Genomic DNA, 19,974 nt, shown 5'->3' with positions numbered 1-19,974 from the left:
CACAAAGATATAACTATGTGCATACGTGAGTTATCCACTGCAGCATTATTTGCAATAGTAATAAACTAACTACCAACAGAGAAATGGATAACAAACTATGATTTACCCACACTATGGCACTAACATAGCCATTAAAAAGAAGAGGGGACCTGAACAAACCAATTTGAAGGGACATCTAAAATAGACTCCTTAGAAAAGGGAACCCTTATACACTGTTGGTAGGAATGTAAACTGGGCAGTCACTATGGAAAACAGTATGGAGGTTCCTTAAAAAACTAAAAATAGAGTTACTATATGATCCAGCAATCCCACTCCTGGGCATATATCCGGAAAAGATGAAAACTCTAATTCAAAAAGATACATGCACTCCACTGTTTGCAGTGGTACTATTTATAATAGCCAAGACATGGAAGCAACCTAAGTGTCTATTAACAGATAAGTGGATAAAGAAGATGTGATTGATACACACACACACACACACACACACACACACACACACACACAATGGAATGTTACTCAGCCATTAAAAAGGATGAAATATTGCCATTTGCAGCAACATGGATGGACCTAGGGATTATCATACAGAGTGAAGTAGGCCAGACAGAGAAAGACAAATACTACATGATATCACTTATATGTGGAATCCAAAAAAATAATACAAATGAACTTATTTACAAAACAGAAACAGACTCACAGACAGAGAAAACAGACTTCTGGTTACCGAAGGGGAAAGAGGAGGGGGAGGGATAAATTAAGAGTAGGGGATTAACAGATACATACCACTATATATAAAATAGATAAACAATAAGGATTTACTGTATAGCACAGGGAACTACATTCAATATCTAGTAATAACCTATAATGGAAAAGAATCAGAAAAAAATATATGTATGTGTAACTGAAGAATCACTTTGCTGTACACCTGAAAGTAACATAACACTGTAAATCAACCATATTTAAATTAAAATAAATAAATAAAAAATAAAGTAAAATAGACTCCTTAGGTGTGTGTATGGAAGGTGTATGTGTGGAGGGAATTACAAAAGCATATGTATATAATAATTCTAGTTCTGTTAAAAGCAGCACAACTGTTTATGTTCATGTATGCACTGCACAGGAAAAATATGGAAGAAAAGACCACATACTTCTAACAGCAATTACTCTAGTAGAAATGTGAATGGAAGATGCTTGGCAAAGAGGATGAGGTACACTTTATACTCTGTTACACATTCAACAAGCATGCATTATTTGGGTAAGAATTTTTAAATTAACAATACAAATATAAACACAAAAAAGTTAAAGGGAAATTTTAATTGACTGGAGCTGAAATAAACTCCTAATAAACAAACAAACAAACAAAAAATGGCAACTGCCATTCTCACCCTCAATCCTGATCTACTGTCTTTTTTCACTATGGCACCACCATCCTCTCAGTTGCCTAAGTTAAAAAACCTGGGAGTCATTCTACAACCCTTCCTCTCCCTCCCTCTACTTCGTCCTTCAGTTAGTAAATATTTATCAAATGCTTTCTATCTTCCAAGAACTATTTTAGATACTGAGAAAACTACTTTATAGTTTGACAGTTACAGAAAACTGTTTGTAGTCTGTCTCAGAACAAATTTGACAAACACAAAAACAAAACTGCCAAATCAATAGCAAGTCCTCTAGCTTCAGTTTTCTAAATATCTCTGAAATCTGCCCCTGAATCTGAATCCCAACAGCCTAATTTCTACTATAATTTTCATGGTTCAAATAAGAAATGATGAGGGATTAAATTCCTGCAATTCTATTCTTTCTGAATTCTTCCTCATATCCCTTTAGTCCACCTTCATACCCCTTTAGTCCACCTTCATACAGTTACTAAAGTATGTTGCACTTGTCATTCCTCTTATGGAAATTCTTTGATGCTTCTGTTATCTTCTGAGTAAAAAAGAAACTCTGTGATATGCAAAGTCCTTCATGATGCCTATCTAGGTATCCTCCAGGTCCACCACTCCTCTTACCCTCCAACCCATACACACTTCATTGCTACCTAACATTCATATTTTCTCATGTCTCCCTGCATTTAAGGTGTTACTTCTGCTTAGAATTCCTTCTGCCCAATGCTGACAAACTCCTGCACATCCTTTAAGACTCAGCTCTAGAAGCCTAGGTTTTCCTCTACAGTCCCAATGCACCTCTACTACTATCCAATATCGCAACTGTTTATAGTGGCTATCTCCTTTAAGCTCCTTAACAACAGGCACCATACCTTCTACTCTCTTTAATCCTGAAGTCTACTTTAACAACTAGCATGTAAGTAGATATTTCACATCTATCTCATAAATAAAGAATGAATGAGGGACTCCCCTAATGGTGCAGTAGTTAAGAATCCACCTGCCAATGCAGGGGACAGGGGTTCGACCCTGGGAAGACCCCACATGCTGCGGAGCAACTAAGCCTGTGTGCCACAACTACTGAGCCTGCGCTCTAGAGACCACGAGCCACAACTACTGAGCCCGCATGCCACAACTACTGAAGCCCATGCGCCTAGAGCCCATGCTCCACAACAAGAGAAGCCACCGCAGTGAGAAGACCACATACCACAACGAAGAGTAGCCCCCACTCACCGCAATTAGAGAAAGCCTGTGCGCAGCAACAAAGACCCAACGCAGCCAAAAATAAATAAATTAATTAATAAAAAAAGAATGAAAAAAGAAAGAATGAATGAATAAATGACTGAGTGTTTACATAGCTGTGTGACCTTGAGTAAAGCATACAACCCAAGACTTAGTTTCCTCATATATAAAAAGGGGATAATCATATGTACCTCACAGGTTTGATTATCACGTTTTGATAATCATGGGAGATAAAGTTCCTAGCATAGTATCTGGTATACAGTAAATATTTAGTAAAAGTTGGCTTAACATACTTTTAAAAATTAGGTTGCATAAGCTAGCCTGGGAGCAGAACCTTATCCTTATTTCTTTGGTAACCTGCATCCTGAATTTCAAACAAACTTGGAATAGAACCTATCTGTAAGTTGGAGTCCTTCTTTACTCTCTAGCAACCAGTCTCTTCCTTGGTCAGGCTTTCCTCATGCCAGCAATACTGAACATATCATTCTCACTTTCACCTCAAGGCTTTGCTCTGCTTGTCTCTTTCGCCTAGGGTTTCATCTCCTCTCTTTTCCCCCCTTAGCTGAATTTTGTAGATACTGAAAAGTCCACAAGAAAATTCCTATATTTATTTCCTGATTTGCTTTATTATTCCATATTGCAACTACAGATGTATTATTTATAGCTATCATGCCACCTTCCAAGTTATCAGTCTTGCAACTGTGAAGAACTATTAAGGTTTCTTGTGTATCCTGCAGTTTTCCATCTCCATTAAGAAATTACCTGATGATCCAGCAACTTGATTTCATATTCAGATTCCAAACCACACACTTCAATACTGAGTTCTTAATTACCCTGGATTCTCTGCTATTGTTTCATGAGTAATAATTAGTCTTAACTTCAACCAGACTGCAAGCTCTGAAATCCTGTCTTTGACTTCTGGTTCCCTCAACACTAAGGACAGTCTTGAGCACAAAAGCTAATAAATACTTCCAAATTAACTGCAAAAAAGACACCAAATTCTAAACAAAATTATAAATATTTTAAAGACATCTGTATGAAGACACAATTTATATTCCATTGTTGTCTACCTTCTTTAAAATTTGTATGTGGGATATTGACTAATCAATTTCTAGATACCTTGTGGGTGTGTCTGTATACTATGTATATATACATATATATAAAATATATATAATTTAGAAACTCTTTTCCCCTAGGCTCACAGAATCCTATCTTTCCAAATGTAGGATTTGTTTCAGAAGTAAAGAATCAATAATCATGATAGAAATTACAATCTTGTTTCATTATTGTTGTGATAATGTGTTTCATTTATAGGACACTGAGGAAACAATTTGTGTTCCATTGTCATCTATCTGCTTTAAATTCCTTATGTGGGTATCAGTTAAACAAAATGGAATCTTGGCTTAAGACATATGAAAATGATCTATTCCATATACAATATATATGTTGTAGAACATTAACATTGTCTGATAATTTTGATATTATATCTAAAAACACAGCAGAGGAAAGAAGCAATTTTTTAAAAAACTGGAGTCTATGTTGTATATATGTGACATGGCTCTGTGTGAAACCAGTTTTAAAGAAAATGGGCAAGAGCTACTTATTAAGTTACCTGTAATCATTCCGATCATCAGCTTTTATTCCAGGCCAATCTCTCTTCAGATATTGACTAGCCAACTTCTGGATACCCTGTTAAAAAATACATATTTAATATAATAAAATGTAATATAAATTATAAAATAAGTATTGTGCTATAAAGGAAGCTCTTTTCCTTAAAATACATTACTTAGCAAATCCCATCTTTCCATATATAAATTTAATTCAGAAGTAAAGAACCAATGATAAATGGTAGAACACCATAACTTGTTTCATTATTTTCAAAGTCTTCTCTCGTCCTCATTTTTAGGAAAAAGGTGAATATAAAGATGAGAAAATTGAAACTTAATTGAAATGCTTTCCACGTCACCAAACTATGTGACCAGCCATAAAAACGAACTACCCCGGTATATCACAGGGAACACAGCTGTCCACCTCCACAGAGCTCTGATTACTCAGCTTGACGTCTCAATTTTCCATCACTCCTCTGCTGCGGCATATACTGCATTTCTGAATCCCAGCAGTCAAACTCATATACCAGGAAAGACTACAACACATTCAATTTGGAGCAGACAGGTAAACATTGGCTTGTAAAATTAATGGACAAACCTTGTTTCTATTCCATACTAGTAATTTTCAAGACAGACTTTAAGAGTTTTTTTCTTTTTAAATAATACCATGGCACAAATCACTTAAAATGAAAAAATTAGTTTCACAAAGAAATACTCACTTATTGTCATCCATACAAACATGAACCTGGACAAAACAAGAGTATCCATAATAGGTACAGGATTTTATTGGCAAGGTTAAACTACTCACTCTGAATATAGAGCATACTACTTTTAGAAGGAAACATATGTGGTTCCCTAACACTGTAACAGGGTCCAATGTAATGGATCAGAAATCATTAACTTTGGGATATTCATCTCTATATATGCAACTTTAAAAAGAACAAATAAAATGCTGAGATGAAGAACAATCACATTAACTGACTGCCTACTTTAAGCAGAAGCTGCTCAAGTAAAATCAGTGGTGCATTCTATACATGGTACCTTTCTACTAAGGTCTGCTGCCAAATCAATTTGGCTTAATTAAATCCATTGTTGAATGTTTCTGTTTACCATTATTTCAATGAGCCCAAAGAGTAGCAGGAACTACAGAGAAGCTCCTTTGAATCTCGAGTTCCTTTTGAACTTGGCAATAGTTTGGTTTCACTATTTTCAGGTCCTATGTATTCTGAAAACTCACATATAACTGCATATCCACAATACTTCCACTTACATACCTTGCACTTTGGGGAATACAATTACTTAGTCTTCCCTGAATACGTACAGAATTTTTTTTTCACTTCTGTACCTTGTTCACACCGTTCTTTATTTGTATGAAATCTCTTCCCACCACTCCCATTCCTACCAGCTGAGTTCTTGCTGCCCCTCCTTTAAACTGATTTTTAAATTTCCGAACACAAAATATTCAAAAGTATATAAAGAAAAATGTGGAAAGTTTAAATGCCTAAGTGTTTGGTTTCATTTCATTAAAAGAGAATAGTTTAGGGCTTCCCTGGTGGCACAGTGGTTGGGAGTCCGCCTGCCGATGCAGGGGACGCGGGTTCGTGCCCCGGTCCGGGAGGATCCCACATGCCGCGGAGCGGCTGGGCCCGTGGGCCATGGCCGCTGAGCCTGAGCGTCCGGAGCCTGTGCTCCGTGGCGGGAGAGGCTGCAGCAGTGGGAGGCCTGCGTACCGCAAAAAAAAAAAAAAAAAAAAAAAAAAGAATAGTTTATCTTTATTTCTGCATTTATTAGCTTGAATTCTTTTTTAAAGAACTATCCCTCCTGGACTGTTTGGGTATGCTGAGGTACAGTTCTCAGAGGAAAGGCAAGATAAATACTTGACTGTCCAGTTTTGGTCCAAAAGTGAACAATGAATTTTTAAAGTAACATTATGAACTCACATATTTTGAATAATGGATGTGTTTCAATCTACTGCAGTCACAATTCTCTTGATGCTCCAAATGCTACATCTGTGGTCAGTGGGAGCTCCTCCAAGTTGGCTCCCATATCATGACCCCAATAGACTTTAATAATTTCTTTGTTTTCTTTTACAGTCCCTATTCCAGATCTGCAGTAAGCTAGTTTTCCAAGGAATTCTGATTACTTTCAGAGAGAAACCATATTTAGAGACCACAATCTAGGTACTTCCTTATCCTTTTGGTCTTACTTTGTATCTTTCTCTAAGAGGGCTTTCCTAATCACTGTATACAAAGTAGCTCACCCTTTAGTCAGTTGCTCTCTCTCTCATCAGCCTACTGTATTCATAACCCTTATACATTGTTACTGTCTGGTTTAAATATGCTTTGCCTATTTGCTGACTATAAGCTCCATCAGGTACAGATCTTGTCTTTTTCTTTCTTTCTTTCTTTTTTAATCACTATGTCTCCAGGCTATAGCAAAGAGCCTAGTATTTAGTTGATACCAACAATGTTCCCTGATTGCACGAATAAATGCCACCTACATTATTCCATTTCTAATGTATAATACTCAAACTCCTTTTGTGTTTTTGCCATTCTGAGTTAGAAATGTTTAGATCAAAATTTCTCTGGTTCCCTAATTTTCATATACTCAAATAAAAAAAAACATATATCAGATTTCTAAGATTATGACCAGATGGTTTTTATACAATAAATAAATAAGTTCCTTAGTAAATTATAGTCAAATTTGACCATCTCCATTACTGAAAGGGAACATACGTGTAAGATACTCTGAAGCAATGAAAAAAGTTTATTCCATATTTAGAAGGCAGTACATATTAATTTTTATGAAGATTCAAGTAAGTTAAGATCCCTGAATTCAAAGAACTCATAATATGTAGACAGGAATAGGAAGCATACAGCATAAAATGGGAGGCAACGGATGGGTTGCCAAATAAGTGGCAATATGTGATACAAGTACCCAGAGGAGGAAAGGATCATCTGATATGTTCTTAACAAATTTACATCTCAATAATATGATAGTGACTTTTTCAGTTTAATAACTGCTAAAGTGGTTGCAGAACAATTTTTATAGAACATGGGATATGATAGGAGCCTCAGATATGAGAAGGACTAAGAGGGCAGAATGACAGCACTGTGAATTTATATAAAACAAGTGAACTTGCTAACGAGCATCTCAATACACTTATTTCTCTTAATTCTGTTAGTCCCTGTTATAACTACAGAGAAATTGGATGCTTAGGACATACAAAATTTACTTAAAGTCACAGTTAAGTTTGAATTAGAATCTAGTTAAGTTTGAATTAGAATCCCTAGTTATCATTCTAAATCTTTGCCCACAAAATCACTGTAGATTTATATAATTCTTTAAAATTTTTTGAAATTACTTCAACATGTTATTTTTGTGCATTATAAGTTACAAGAGCAATTTCTAGAGCTCTAAACCACAATGTTGAACTGTACTAAACTGAATGGAGTGCTTCAGAGATGAGATGAGGGATTCATGAAATAGACAAACAGTGAGATCTTTAGATGAAAGACTTTATTCAAGTTAGTTCAGAGAGACAGGAATCATGGCTTCTGTGTGCTCCATGCAGCTGTTCAAGATCTAATCTGCATGGATGCTCAAGAAATACTCCATGGCCCTTATAGAAAGGTCCTAAATAACACTTCATGCTTCTGAAAGCATTCTATACTTAATTGGTTTACCTTTTACATTATGCTTAAAGCTACATCTTATGAATAAAAGGTTTATTTGTATAGAAAGTAAAATCTACCACAAATAAATGGCTAAGGAAGATAAACCCATGGCTGGTAATTTTTTTTTAAATGGTTTTTTTTTTTTGAATCACTTCCCTGGCCCACAACATTACTTTACATTACATTACTCTTTAAAACTGATGCATTAGATATAATATTTATATTTACATGAGTATCACTAATACATAATGTTGATTTGATTTCCAATACAGTTTACTCTGGAGCAGTGGTTTCTATAAAAATGTACTATCAATATACTCTTTGCAACATCCAATAATATCCCATTCCAACTTTTAAAAAAGCCATCAGTGTTTGATGTAAGACTTGCTTTGTTTCACCTCTCAATAACACTTGCTATATTGCTCTAACAAGTGAAGCAACACAAAGAAAGACACTGTTCAATAGACACTGGGAAATGGACTGATGGCTTAACCTTTTGCCCATTTACCACAGAAAGCTGAGCAGAAGTGTGCCCCATGGATCTCACACAGGTTATTCTGTATCCATTTTTCACCGCTAACATACAGAGAAACTAATATTTAAATTTTATAAGGATATGACATCAGATGGCACTTCAAAATTATAGGAAGCCATGTTACGTAATATACTATACCTTTTTGTCATGAAATTCCCAACATTATGTAAATGACTTTTAAAAATTAAAGTCCACTGCATAAGTTGGATACTTCTCAAACTGACGTAAATTATACAACGATCATAAATTATACAATGTCTTAACTATTCTAAAATTAATAGTAATAGAGAACTTCACATCCCCCCTTAAGCAAAGTTTTGAAATATTTTTCATTGTCTTGTACAGCATATAATTGAAGTTAAGGTAAAAAAAAATCAATATATTATTTTAAATTACATAATAAATTGTCTTTACTTACTTTTCTATTCATTTCATGATAAAATGAGGTATTAATCTCATGTTACATATTAAATATGTATTTAGATATTTTTAGATTTTTCCTTTTATCAAAAATAAAGATTAATTTTGTTTAAATTTAGCTATATAAGAAAAGACAAGTTCTAATGACATATTAAATGACCTATTTGATTTGAGGACCAAACAGAATAAAAAAGAGATGAAATTTAACACTCATCCATGATAAAAATTCTGAAGAAACTAGTAGCAGAAGCAAACTTCCTTAAGCTAATAAAGGGTATATACAAAAGCCTACAGTTATTGGGACTTCCCTGGTGGTCCAGTGGTTAAGTATCTGCCTTCCAGTGCTAGGGATGCAGGTTCAATCCCTGGAGGGGGAACTAAGATCCCACACACTGCGGGGCAACTGGAGCTGGCAGCTCCCACGTGCTCTGGAGCTGATGTGCCACAACTAGAGACCCCATGTGCCGCAACCACTGAGCCCGTGTGCTCTGGAGCCTGCCTGCCACTAAGGAGAAGCCCGCAAGCTGCAACAAAGGGCCCACGCGCCACAACAAAAGATCCCGTGTGCTGCAACTAAGACCTGATGCAGCCAAATAAATAAATTAATTAATTAAAAAATAATAAATGATTACATTAAAAAAAAAAGTCTAGAGTTAACATACTTCTAATGGAAAGTGAATGCTTTCCCCCTAAGACTGGGAATAAGGCAAGGATGCCCTCTCTCACCAGTCCTTTACAACATTGTATTTGTAGTCCCACTTAGTACAAAAAAGCAAGAAAAAGAAGTAAAAGGTATACAAATTGGAGAGGAAGAAATAAAACTACTTCCATTCACAGATGACATGATTGTCTATGTAGAAAACCCCAAAGAATCTACAAAAAAAAAACAAAACAAAACCAAAAAACCCTCCTGGAACTAATAAGTTTATTAGCAAGGTTGCAAGATACAAGGTCAACATATAAAACTCAATTGTTCTCCTATGCACCTGCAATGAACAATTGGAATTTGAAACTTTAAAAAAAAATTAGGATAGCACTGGGGGGAAAATGAAATACTCAGGTATAAATCTAACAAAATATTAATATGTGTAAGAACTGTATGTGGAAAACTCCAAAACACTGATGAAAAAAATCCAAGAAAACCTCATGTTAATGGATTAGAAGAGTTCACATTGTTAAGAAACTCAAATCAAAATTCCAGAAAGCTTTTTTGTAGATATCAAAAGACTGATTTTAAAATGCATATGGAAAGGTAAAGGTACTAAAATAGCCAAAATAATTCTGAAAAACAAGAACAAAGAGAACTCACATTACGAGTTCAAGGCTAATTACTATACTATAATGTTACAGTGTAGTACTGGCAAAAGAATGGACACATAGCTCAATGGAACAGAAGAGAGCCCCAAAATAGATCTATACAAATACAGTAAATTGATTTTTCACAAAGTACAAAGGCAATTAGATGGAGAAAGGATAGTCGGTATCGATAAATGGTGCAGGAACAATTGGATAACCATATGCCAAAAAATGAACATTAACACTTATCTCATAACTTACACAAAAATTAACCCAAAACAGTTCATAGACCTAAATGTAAAGTACATAAGTACAAAACATGCAGGAGAACACAAAGGAAAATCTCTTTGACCTCTGACAAAGAGTTTCTGCATACAACACCAAAAGCAAGATACATGAAGGAAAAAATGATAATTTGAACTTTGTTAGAATTAAATTCTTTCCTTTAGGAAAGACACTGTTAAGAGAATGAAAAAAAAAAAAACAACAAGCTGCAGACTAGGAAAAATACACACATATCACATAACTGATAAAGGACTTGTATCCAGAATATATACAGAGCTCTTAAAACTCAACAGTAAAGAGAAAACCAACCCAACTTTTAAAATGAGCAAAAGATCTGAACACACACTTCATCAAGAAGATGTAAGGATGGCAAATAAGCATATGAAAAACGCTGAACATCACTTGTCATTATGGAAATGCAGATTAAAACAACAATGAGATACCACTACATATCTATTAGAATAGCTCTTTGAGCTATTCCAAAAAAATACTACACTATCAAATGTTAGTGAGAATGCAGAGCCACAGGACACGCCTGTGCTGGTGGAAATGTAAAATGGTACAACCACTCTGGAAAACAATTTGGAAATTTCTTATAAAATTAACACAGACTTCCCATATGACTCAGCAACAGCACTCCTAAGTAGTTAGCCAACTGATGTCCACAAAACCCTGCACACAAATGTTTCTAGCAGCTTTATTCATGAAAGTGGAAGCAGCCAAGGTGTCCCTCAATAGGTGAACAGTTAAACAAAATATGGTACATCATTAGAACAGAGTACTATTCAGTAATAAAAGCTATTAATTTACACAACTTTTTTTTTTTTTTTTTGGCCGTGCCACACGGCAGGCAGGATCTTAGTTCCCCAACCAGGGATTGAACCCACACCCTCTGCAGTGGAAGTGCAGAGTCTTAACCACTGAACCACCAGGGAAGTCCTGGATAAATCTTAAATTCATTTTGCCAAGTGGAAAAGAGCCAAATCCAAGAGTTATATACCTTGTGAAATAAAAGAAAATATTTATGTGTTGGTCTCTGTTCCTGGCACAGAGCTCATAAAACTTTTGTAAATAGCGGTGCTAGGAGAATTTTGTTCTAGCATTTAGTCTTTGACCCCAGTTCATGACAGAGTTCCTAAGTCCCAATTATTTTCCTGGGTGATAGCAGTGTCTTTTGTTCTAATGAGGTGACTCTTTCGGTGGGCTCCTGGATGAGGGCTGGTCACCAGAAATACCAAGCCATATTCTTGGAATTTCTAGCCCTGTTTCTTAATCTCCAGAGAGGAGAAAGGGGCTAGACATGGAGTTAATAATTGATCACACCCACATGATGAAGCCTCCATAAAAACCCCAGTAGTACGGGGTACAGAGCTTCCAGGCTGGTGAACACGTAGAGGTGGTGGGAGAGTGGCACACCCAGAGAAGGCATGGAAGCCCTACACCCCTTCCTACATACTTGTCCTATGCATCTCTTCCATCTGGCTGTTTCTGAGTTATAGTCCCACTTAGAAGACTATTGCAGGAGAGGATTCTGGGAAGATGGCAAAGTAGCAAGCACCAGGATTCTGTTTCCCAACACAGACAACAGATTCAATGACAGAATCAGTCTCACATAACTATTTTGGAACTCTGAAGTCTTTTTAAAGGCTGTAACTTCCAGAGAAAGGCTTGGATGTTAAACAAAGTTAATTTCAACCAATTTCTGTACTTAGCTCAGCAGCAGTTACCCCCCACCTCCCAGCCCAGTGGCAAGCAGCCATGAACTTGTTCCTGTAGCAGCCTGCATGCAGCTTGCAGGAGACACCATGGGCAATAAGGGCCCGTCCTCCAAGTATCAGGGATCTGTGCTCTGATCACTGATTGCTGCTTCTGATCAAGGATGTGGAGACACAAAGGTGCAGACACAGAGGTGGCCATTGTTGAACCCCTATTCGCCAATGAAGAAAAGTGAACAAAGGCTAAAGAACCTTTGGGCCACCAACAAGTGGACCAATATATGCACTGTGGGAGTCCTAGAAGGAGAACAGAGAAAGGGACAGTGAGATTATAAAAATAATGGTCAAAAACTTCCCCAATTTGACAAAAGACAAGAATATAAACAGCCAAGAAGCGCAACGAATTCTAAGTAGGATGAACTCAGAGACCCACACTGAGACACATTCTAATCAATCTGTCAAAAGCTAAAGACAAAAAGAGAATCTTGAAAGCAGCAAGAGAAAAGCAAATAGCCACATACATGGTATCTTCAATAAGATTATCAGCAGAGTTTTCAACAGAAATTTAGGAGGGCAGAAAACAGTGGGTCCATATATTCAAAGTGCTAAAAGAAAAAAACCTGTCAATTGAAAATACTATATGCAGCAAAACTGTCCTTCAAAAGTGAGGGAGATATTAAAATATGCTCAGATAAACAAAAGCTGAGGGAGTTCCTGACTACTAGACCTGCCCTGTAAGAAATGCTCAAGGGAATCTCGAAGGTGAAATGAAAGGACACTAGACAGTAACTTGAAGCAGTATGAAGAAATAAAGATCTCACTAATGGTAAATATATGGGCAACTCTAAAAGCTAGGATTATCGTAACAGTGGTTTGTAACTCCACTTTCTGTTTTCTACTTGGTTTAAGAGACTATACATTTCTTTAAAAAATTGTTAGTCCAAAAGCTAGTGTTATTGTAACTTTGTTTTGTAACTCCACATATTGTTTTTTATATAATATGAAACTAATGCATAAAAAAATTTTAGTTTATGTCTTTGGATACATAATATAAAAAAACATAATTCTGTCCTATCAATAAATGAAAAGGTTAGGGATGAAGCTGTAAAGGAGCAGAGTTTTTGTAATGCTTCTGAAGTTAAGCTGGTGTAAATTCAAATTAGAGTCTTACAACTTTAGAATGTTAAATATAACCGCAAAGAATATACGCAAAAGGAAGAAGAAAATTAAAACATTCCACTACGAAAACTCAACACAAAAGCGACAATAATGCAACATGACAAAGAAGTCAGTACATTCTTACTTTAAATGCAAATAGATTAAAGTCTCCAATCGAAAGGCAGAGATTGGCAGAATAGATTAAAAATCATGATCCAACCATATGCTGTCTACAAGAGACTCTTTAGATCCAAAGAAGACTACTGCAGCAGTATTCTGGCAGAGATGATGAGGGTTTGAACTGCGGTGGAGACACTGGAGATAGAGAGAACCAAAGTGATTTATAAAGGTATCTGGCAGGGAAAAACTTACATGATTGGTAATGGTCTAGCTATGGAAGAGATAAGAAGGAAGGAGACAACAAAGATGACCCTTTGGATTTTGGCTTTATACAAATGGACAGATGATGGTATGTCCCCCAGGGATGAATACACTGGTAGGCTATTTATTTGCAGAAAGGGTTGTTGGATTATAATACAAATGATACTAGGTTTAGCAGAAGTATAAGAGGAGAAGGCACTCTCTCCTAAAGTGAGAGATGTCAGGAAAACCTATATAAACTTAAGTACATTGGAACTGGATCTGAAAGAGCAAATAGGAATTTGAGCAACTGAGAAACGAAGAGGGAGTTCCAGGGTTTGGCATAACTTAGGTGAAAAAAATTCGTGATGAAAAAATAGTAGGGAAAATGTGGGAGAAGGGTTGGTGGGGTAAATTTTTTACTTCTAAGCATCCAACTTGTTCCTTGAAGCTTACACTTACACTTATATAGTGAATTCTTCTTTAGTGCTCAGGGGTTAACTACTCTCAAAGAAGTTTTCCATGAAGTTATTCTCGTTCTTTAAGATTAAAGACCCTCCAATGTTTTTCGTTTACTCAATTCAGAGTAAAAGCACCGTTACTACCATTCAGCTTAAAATAGAATCATAGGGCTTCCCTGGTGGCACAGTGGTTGAGAGTCCGCCTGCCGATGCAGGGGACATGGGTTCGTGCCCCGGTCTGGGAAGATCCCACATGCCGCGGAGCGGCTAGGCCCGTGAGCCATGGCCGCTGAGCCTGCGCTCCGCAACGGGAGAGGCCACAGCAGTGAGAGGCACGCGTACAGCCAAAAAAAAAAAAAAAAAAAAAAAAAAAAAGCATCATAAAAACACATTTAAAAAGATGTTTCCTTGGAGAGTTATGGTCCTAATAATAACTGGAATAAGTTAATTTACTGTGCTTACACAAAACTCACAGTGTTTCCCTTAATATACAAAAGACGTATAGAAGTTATCTCCCTGAAATATTCTTAGTTCTCCACTGAATGCTGCTATTACAACAGTTTAATGAGAAAGTATGTGCAAAAATCCTGTTGGACTTAAACAGAGAGAACATGTTAAATGTCCAGTTTATATAATGCTGTTGCCAATAGGACTGTATAACTTGGAAGTTTGTTTAGTAAAATGTATCTTCCTTTTAGGAGGCAAAAGGCCAAATCTACCTGATGTTAAATGCCAGTTATTTAATAATTTTCAAGTTCACTTCAACCATTTCCCCCCGCTCCAGATAGTCTTGTTTATGCCTACAGAGTTCTTCCATTTATTTCCAAAGCAACTTATATGCAAGCTTTAATCAAGAGAAAACCCTACTGACTAAAAGGCTTACCTCTCCTATTTCAATAGTTTTTACTTCATTTTCCATTTTTCAGTAGATTGTTTAACCACAAAATGATGGTTATACTTTTTTGAATGTTTTTTCTTTCCCCCACATTTTGAGAATTTTTCTTTTCACATTGCTGGAAGCTTTTAGTAAGAAAAACAATAGTTTTTACTGTGTGTTACAGTCATCTTCCAATAAAGATTAATATTATTTGTTGTCAAAAAACAAATTTGGGGGATTTATTTTATAATATTTAAAACATTATCAACTGGAAAACAAATGATGACACAGATTTTTAGAGCAAAATATACTAAATTTTGGCTTATTTAGAATATTAAAGAGTCACTAGACATCATTAAAATTGTGTTCTTACTCCATTTTTAAAATTAAAGTTAGATTTCAAGGCTTGGATTAGCTGATATCTATTTGTAAGCTTCTAACTGAAGGGTTTTATTGAGGGGAAAAACAAACTAGTTGCTGTTGTTTTAAACAATAAGAAAAGTGTTATATTAGTCAGCATGATTGAACTGTCCACTTGATCTCAAAGACAGCTGTAAAAGCAGTTCCTCTTTCAAGCAGAAACTGGAATGTAGCAAATCAGCAAGCAAATAATTTCATGAGCTGGACCCTTAGTTATCTTAAAATAGAGGGGGGCATTCCAGAAGAAACAGACAAAATGTGACTGAACATTCAAGGCAAATGAGAGCCATTCTTCCTCATTTCTCTTGTTGAATGGAAAACATAACTAGTCATTAGAGTTAATATTTGAGTACTTACTATTTGCACTCAACTAACATTTAAAGCCACCACCTTATGCAGTAGATGCAACGGAAGTTTTAAAAGCCTAAGTAATTTGTATAACATCACGTAGCTAGTTAAGCCTGGGTTCAAAACCAGGTCTTCTTTCAAAGTTTAAAACACTTTCTGAGCACTCAACTCACTCTGATATAACCACAGACTATCTCAAACCACTATATATTTTGGCTAAGGGATGTCTCTAAGTTCTTTAAAGGACAGGGCTATAAAAATCTAGCACAGTTCAGTCTTTGCTCAGTAAATAAATGCTGAACCGAATCATTAACCATTTTGGTGAACAAATAAACACATACATTTTAAAATTAATAGAGTTTTTTTTTAAGAGCAATTTTAGGTTTACAGAAAACCTGAGCAAAAAGTAGAGTTCCCATATACTCCCCTGCTCCATAAGACTGTCCTAATATTAACATCTTGTATTAGTGTAATACATGTGTTACAACTGATGAAACAACATATTGACACATTATTAACCGAAGGTCACAGTTTACATTAGGATTCACGGTTTGTGTTGTACAGTTCTATGAGTTTTGACAGATGCACAATGTTATGTATCCACAATTGCATTATCATAATAATAATTTCACTGCTTTAAAACTACCCTGTGCGCCACTTATTCATCTTCCCTTCATCCTCCTCCCTCCCAACCTCTGGCAAACACCAATCTTTTTACCATCTCTATAGTTTTGCCTTTTCCAGAATGTCATATATTTGGAATCATATAGCATTGTAGCCTTTTCAGATCAGCTTCTTCCAGTTTACAAGATGCATTTAAGTGTCTGCTATGTCTTTTGGTGGCTTGATAGCTCAGTTCCTTTTATCACTGACTTTTATTCCATTGTTTAGATATACCACAAGTTGTTTATACATTCACCTATTAAAGGACATCTTATTTGCTACCAAGTTTTGGCAATTATGAACAAAGCTGCTACAGACATTGATGTACAGGTTTTTGTGTGAACTTAAGTTATGAACACATTTGGGCAAATATCAAGATGTGCAACTACTTGATTATGTGATAAGACTGTGCTTAGCTTCCAAAAGTGGCTATACCATTTTCCATTCCCACTAGCAATGGGAATCCATTGCTCCACATCCTAGACAGCATTTGGTGTTGTCATTATTTTGGATTTTAGCCAAACAGGTGTGTAGTGGTATCTCATTGACAATTCCCTAATGATATATGATGTTGAACATCTTTCATATGCTTATTTGCCATCTGTATATCTTTCCTGTTGAAGTGTCTGTTCAGGTCTTTGGCCTACTTTTTTTTTTTTTTTAAATTTACTTTTGGTTGTGTTGAGTCTTCGTTGCTGTGTGCAGGTTTTCTCTAGTTGTGGCGAGCAGGGGCTACTCTTCATTGCGGTGCACAGGCTTCTCACTGCAGTGGCTTTTCTTCATGTGGAGCACGGGCTCTAGGCATGCAGACTTCAGTAGTTGTGGCATGTGGGCTCAATAGTTGTGGCTCACGGGCTTAGCTGCTCCACAGCATGTGGGATCTTCCCGGACCAGGGCTCAAACCCGTGTCCCGTGCACTGGCAGGCGGATTCTTAACCACTGTGCCACCACGGAAGTCCCTGACCTTTTTAATTGGGTCATTTATTTATTTATTGTTGAGTTTTAAGATGTATTTGTATAATTCGGACTCAAGTCCTTTATCATATACATGTTTTGCAGATACTTTCTTTCAGTCTGCCTTTTCATTCTCTTAACTGCGTCTTTCTCAGAGAAGATGTTTTAATTTAACATCTATATCTTTAACACTGTGTTTTCATTAACTAAGGTTAAGGAATCTTTAGTCTTTAGGAATCAGATTAGTGAAAAAGGAAAAAACTAAGGCTCCAATGTTAGTTCTGACAATGGATTAAGTATGAAAATACACACAGGTGGTGGTATTTCACCCTAAAGCAGTGTAACTGATTGTGAAGAATTATACATAATCTAACTTGGAATAATAAACATAGAACCCTGAATTGAACTCTTCATAAAATGAGAAAGTTTTAGGTAAATCATTGTTTCATAATTTAGCTGTTTTGAAAGTTTCAGTCACCATCATGCTCTCTTAAAATATGGATAATCGGGCTTCCCTGGTGGCGCAGTGGTTGAGAGTCCGCCTGCCGATGAGGGGGACGTGGGTTCGTGCCCTGGTCCGGGAGGATCCCGCGTGCCGCAGAGCAGCTGGGCCCGTGAGCCATGGCTGCTGGGCCTGCGTGTCCGGAGCCTGTGCTCCGCAGTGGGAGAGGCCACAGCGGTGAGAGGCCCGCGTACCGCAAACAAACAAACAAACAAACAAAAAATATGGATAATCTATAATGGTATATCATTTCTACAAAAATAATTTTTCATCCCTAATGCTTCTAACAACACCAGTAAAGAATAATTTTCACAAATTCAATTAATAAATCTTTGTTACAAAGTAACATTTTATCTTCTGTCTTTTTTTTAGTATATGTGCTGCCGAAGCGAGCACTCTTCTGTCTTTTAAATGATCCTTTATCAAGCAAAGGGTTTATTACAGTTATGTACAAAGTGCTATTAAGTAACAGAGCAAAAACCACTGGACAGATTTGAGAGAGAAGACAAGCAGAGCCAGGGAAAAGTTTCACAGAAAAAGTCATGTCTGAGCTGGGCCTTGAAGGAGGAAGTATAAAGGACTTCCCAGCGACCAAGGAGAGGGGAAAAGATATGCATTAAAAAAATGTGTCAAGTATAAAAATCGGACGGAATTGGGGAGTCAGATAATACTGAGTTTAAATCCTGGTTTCACTACTCTCTAGTAGTACAATGCTAAACAAGTCACATCTCCTCTCTAACAGTTAATTTCCTTATTTGTAAAGTGGAGGTAAATTCATGACTTACAGGGCATGTAAAGTTTAAGTAAAGCTATTTTTAATAAGCATTCAGTAAGTGTTAAGTTACCCATTGAAATTTAAAGGAGAGAACAATAATCAGATCTTTATTTTAGAATGATGATCATGGTGCTGATATGGAAGATTCCTTATAAAGAGAAAGAGAAAGCAGGGTGATCCAATTAGGAAGTTATAGTATGCTCTAAGCAGTAGAAAGAGAAAAGAACAAGAGATGCTCCAAAGCAAAACTACGGCCTGGGAACTAACCACAAGTTGAAGGGGGAAGAAATTGAAATCAAGATTGATTACCATTAAGAATTTCTTAATACTGATCATAAATTTAAAAATCTAAAAGCTACTCTACCCATTAGGTATGATACAAATACTGTATGATTCCACTTAAATGAAGCAGATTCACACAGACAGAAAATAAAATGGTGGTTTTCAGGAGCTGTTGGCAGGAGGGAATGGACACTTGTTTAATGGATATAGAGCTTTAGTTTTACAAGATAAAAAAATTCTGGAGACTGTACAACAATGTACACTTAACACTACTGAACTGTATATTTAAAAATGGTTAAGATGACAAATTTTACGTGTATTTTAACACAGTGAAAAATAACTGTAAAAAAATTTTTTTAATAGAAAAACATCACACACAAACTAAGGAGAGAGTCTGAGCTTTTCTTTCCATAAAGCACGAGTTCAGTCTTTCATACAATTTCATGTATGGCAGGTATTAAAGTCTCTTCCAACATAGTTGCCTCCTCCAATCAAGGACAGCAACACATCTCTCCCCCCCACACACACACACAAATATATAAAGGGAAGGCAGAAGTTTGATAAGAGGTATGTTAAAGGGAAGTTCTGTTTGTTAATTTAAAAATGGAAGAAAAACATAGGCTGAGAGAAGGAGCCAGTGTTAAAAAGAGGGATTGAAAACCAGGAGAAAACGGCTAACCGTTATAAAAAATAAGGTTAACATAGCTGGAAAGGGTTAGGGTCAAGATGAAAGGTTGATTAGAAAGATGAACCCTCTTTCAAACAAGGAAGGGAGGATAACAAGTATCCAGATAAAACTTAAAAGGAGAGGAAGGTAACAAAATTAAGATAATTTACTTTTTTAATTAGCATGAGACCTTTCAAAATGAACTAGTACAGTTTAGAGTAGGGATTCCAAAACTTTTTTGACTGCACCAATCTATCAGTAAAAAAAAAAAAAAAAAAAGTATATGTATATTTAGTTTTAAATAATACCCCAATGCTTTGTATTTACGTATTATATCGATTATAAAACATAACA

The 19,974-nt window shown here is 36.1% G+C and overlaps 1 protein-coding gene across 3 annotated transcripts in view; it reads right to left on the bottom strand.

Moving 5' to 3' along the window:
• The window catches only part of FCHSD2 (FCH and double SH3 domains 2), a 303,585-nt gene that overhangs the window by 167,926 nt on the left and 115,685 nt on the right, over positions 1-19,974 (bottom strand). For all 3 annotated transcript variants that reach the window (XM_060018316.1, XM_060018315.2, XM_060018314.2), the window contains exon 4: positions 4,231-4,307. In XM_060018316.1, the coding sequence (XP_059874299.1) occupies positions 4,231-4,307 (77 nt within the window). The remainder of the gene's footprint in view (positions 1-4,230; positions 4,308-19,974) is intronic.

Source organism: Delphinus delphis, chromosome 8 (assembly GCF_949987515.2).
Source record: "Delphinus delphis chromosome 8, mDelDel1.2, whole genome shotgun sequence".
Classification (NCBI taxonomy): domain Eukaryota; kingdom Metazoa; phylum Chordata; class Mammalia; order Artiodactyla; family Delphinidae; genus Delphinus; species Delphinus delphis.
The sequence above is the reverse complement of the archived record's forward strand: the minus strand, read 5'-3'. Positions and strand labels throughout refer to the sequence as shown.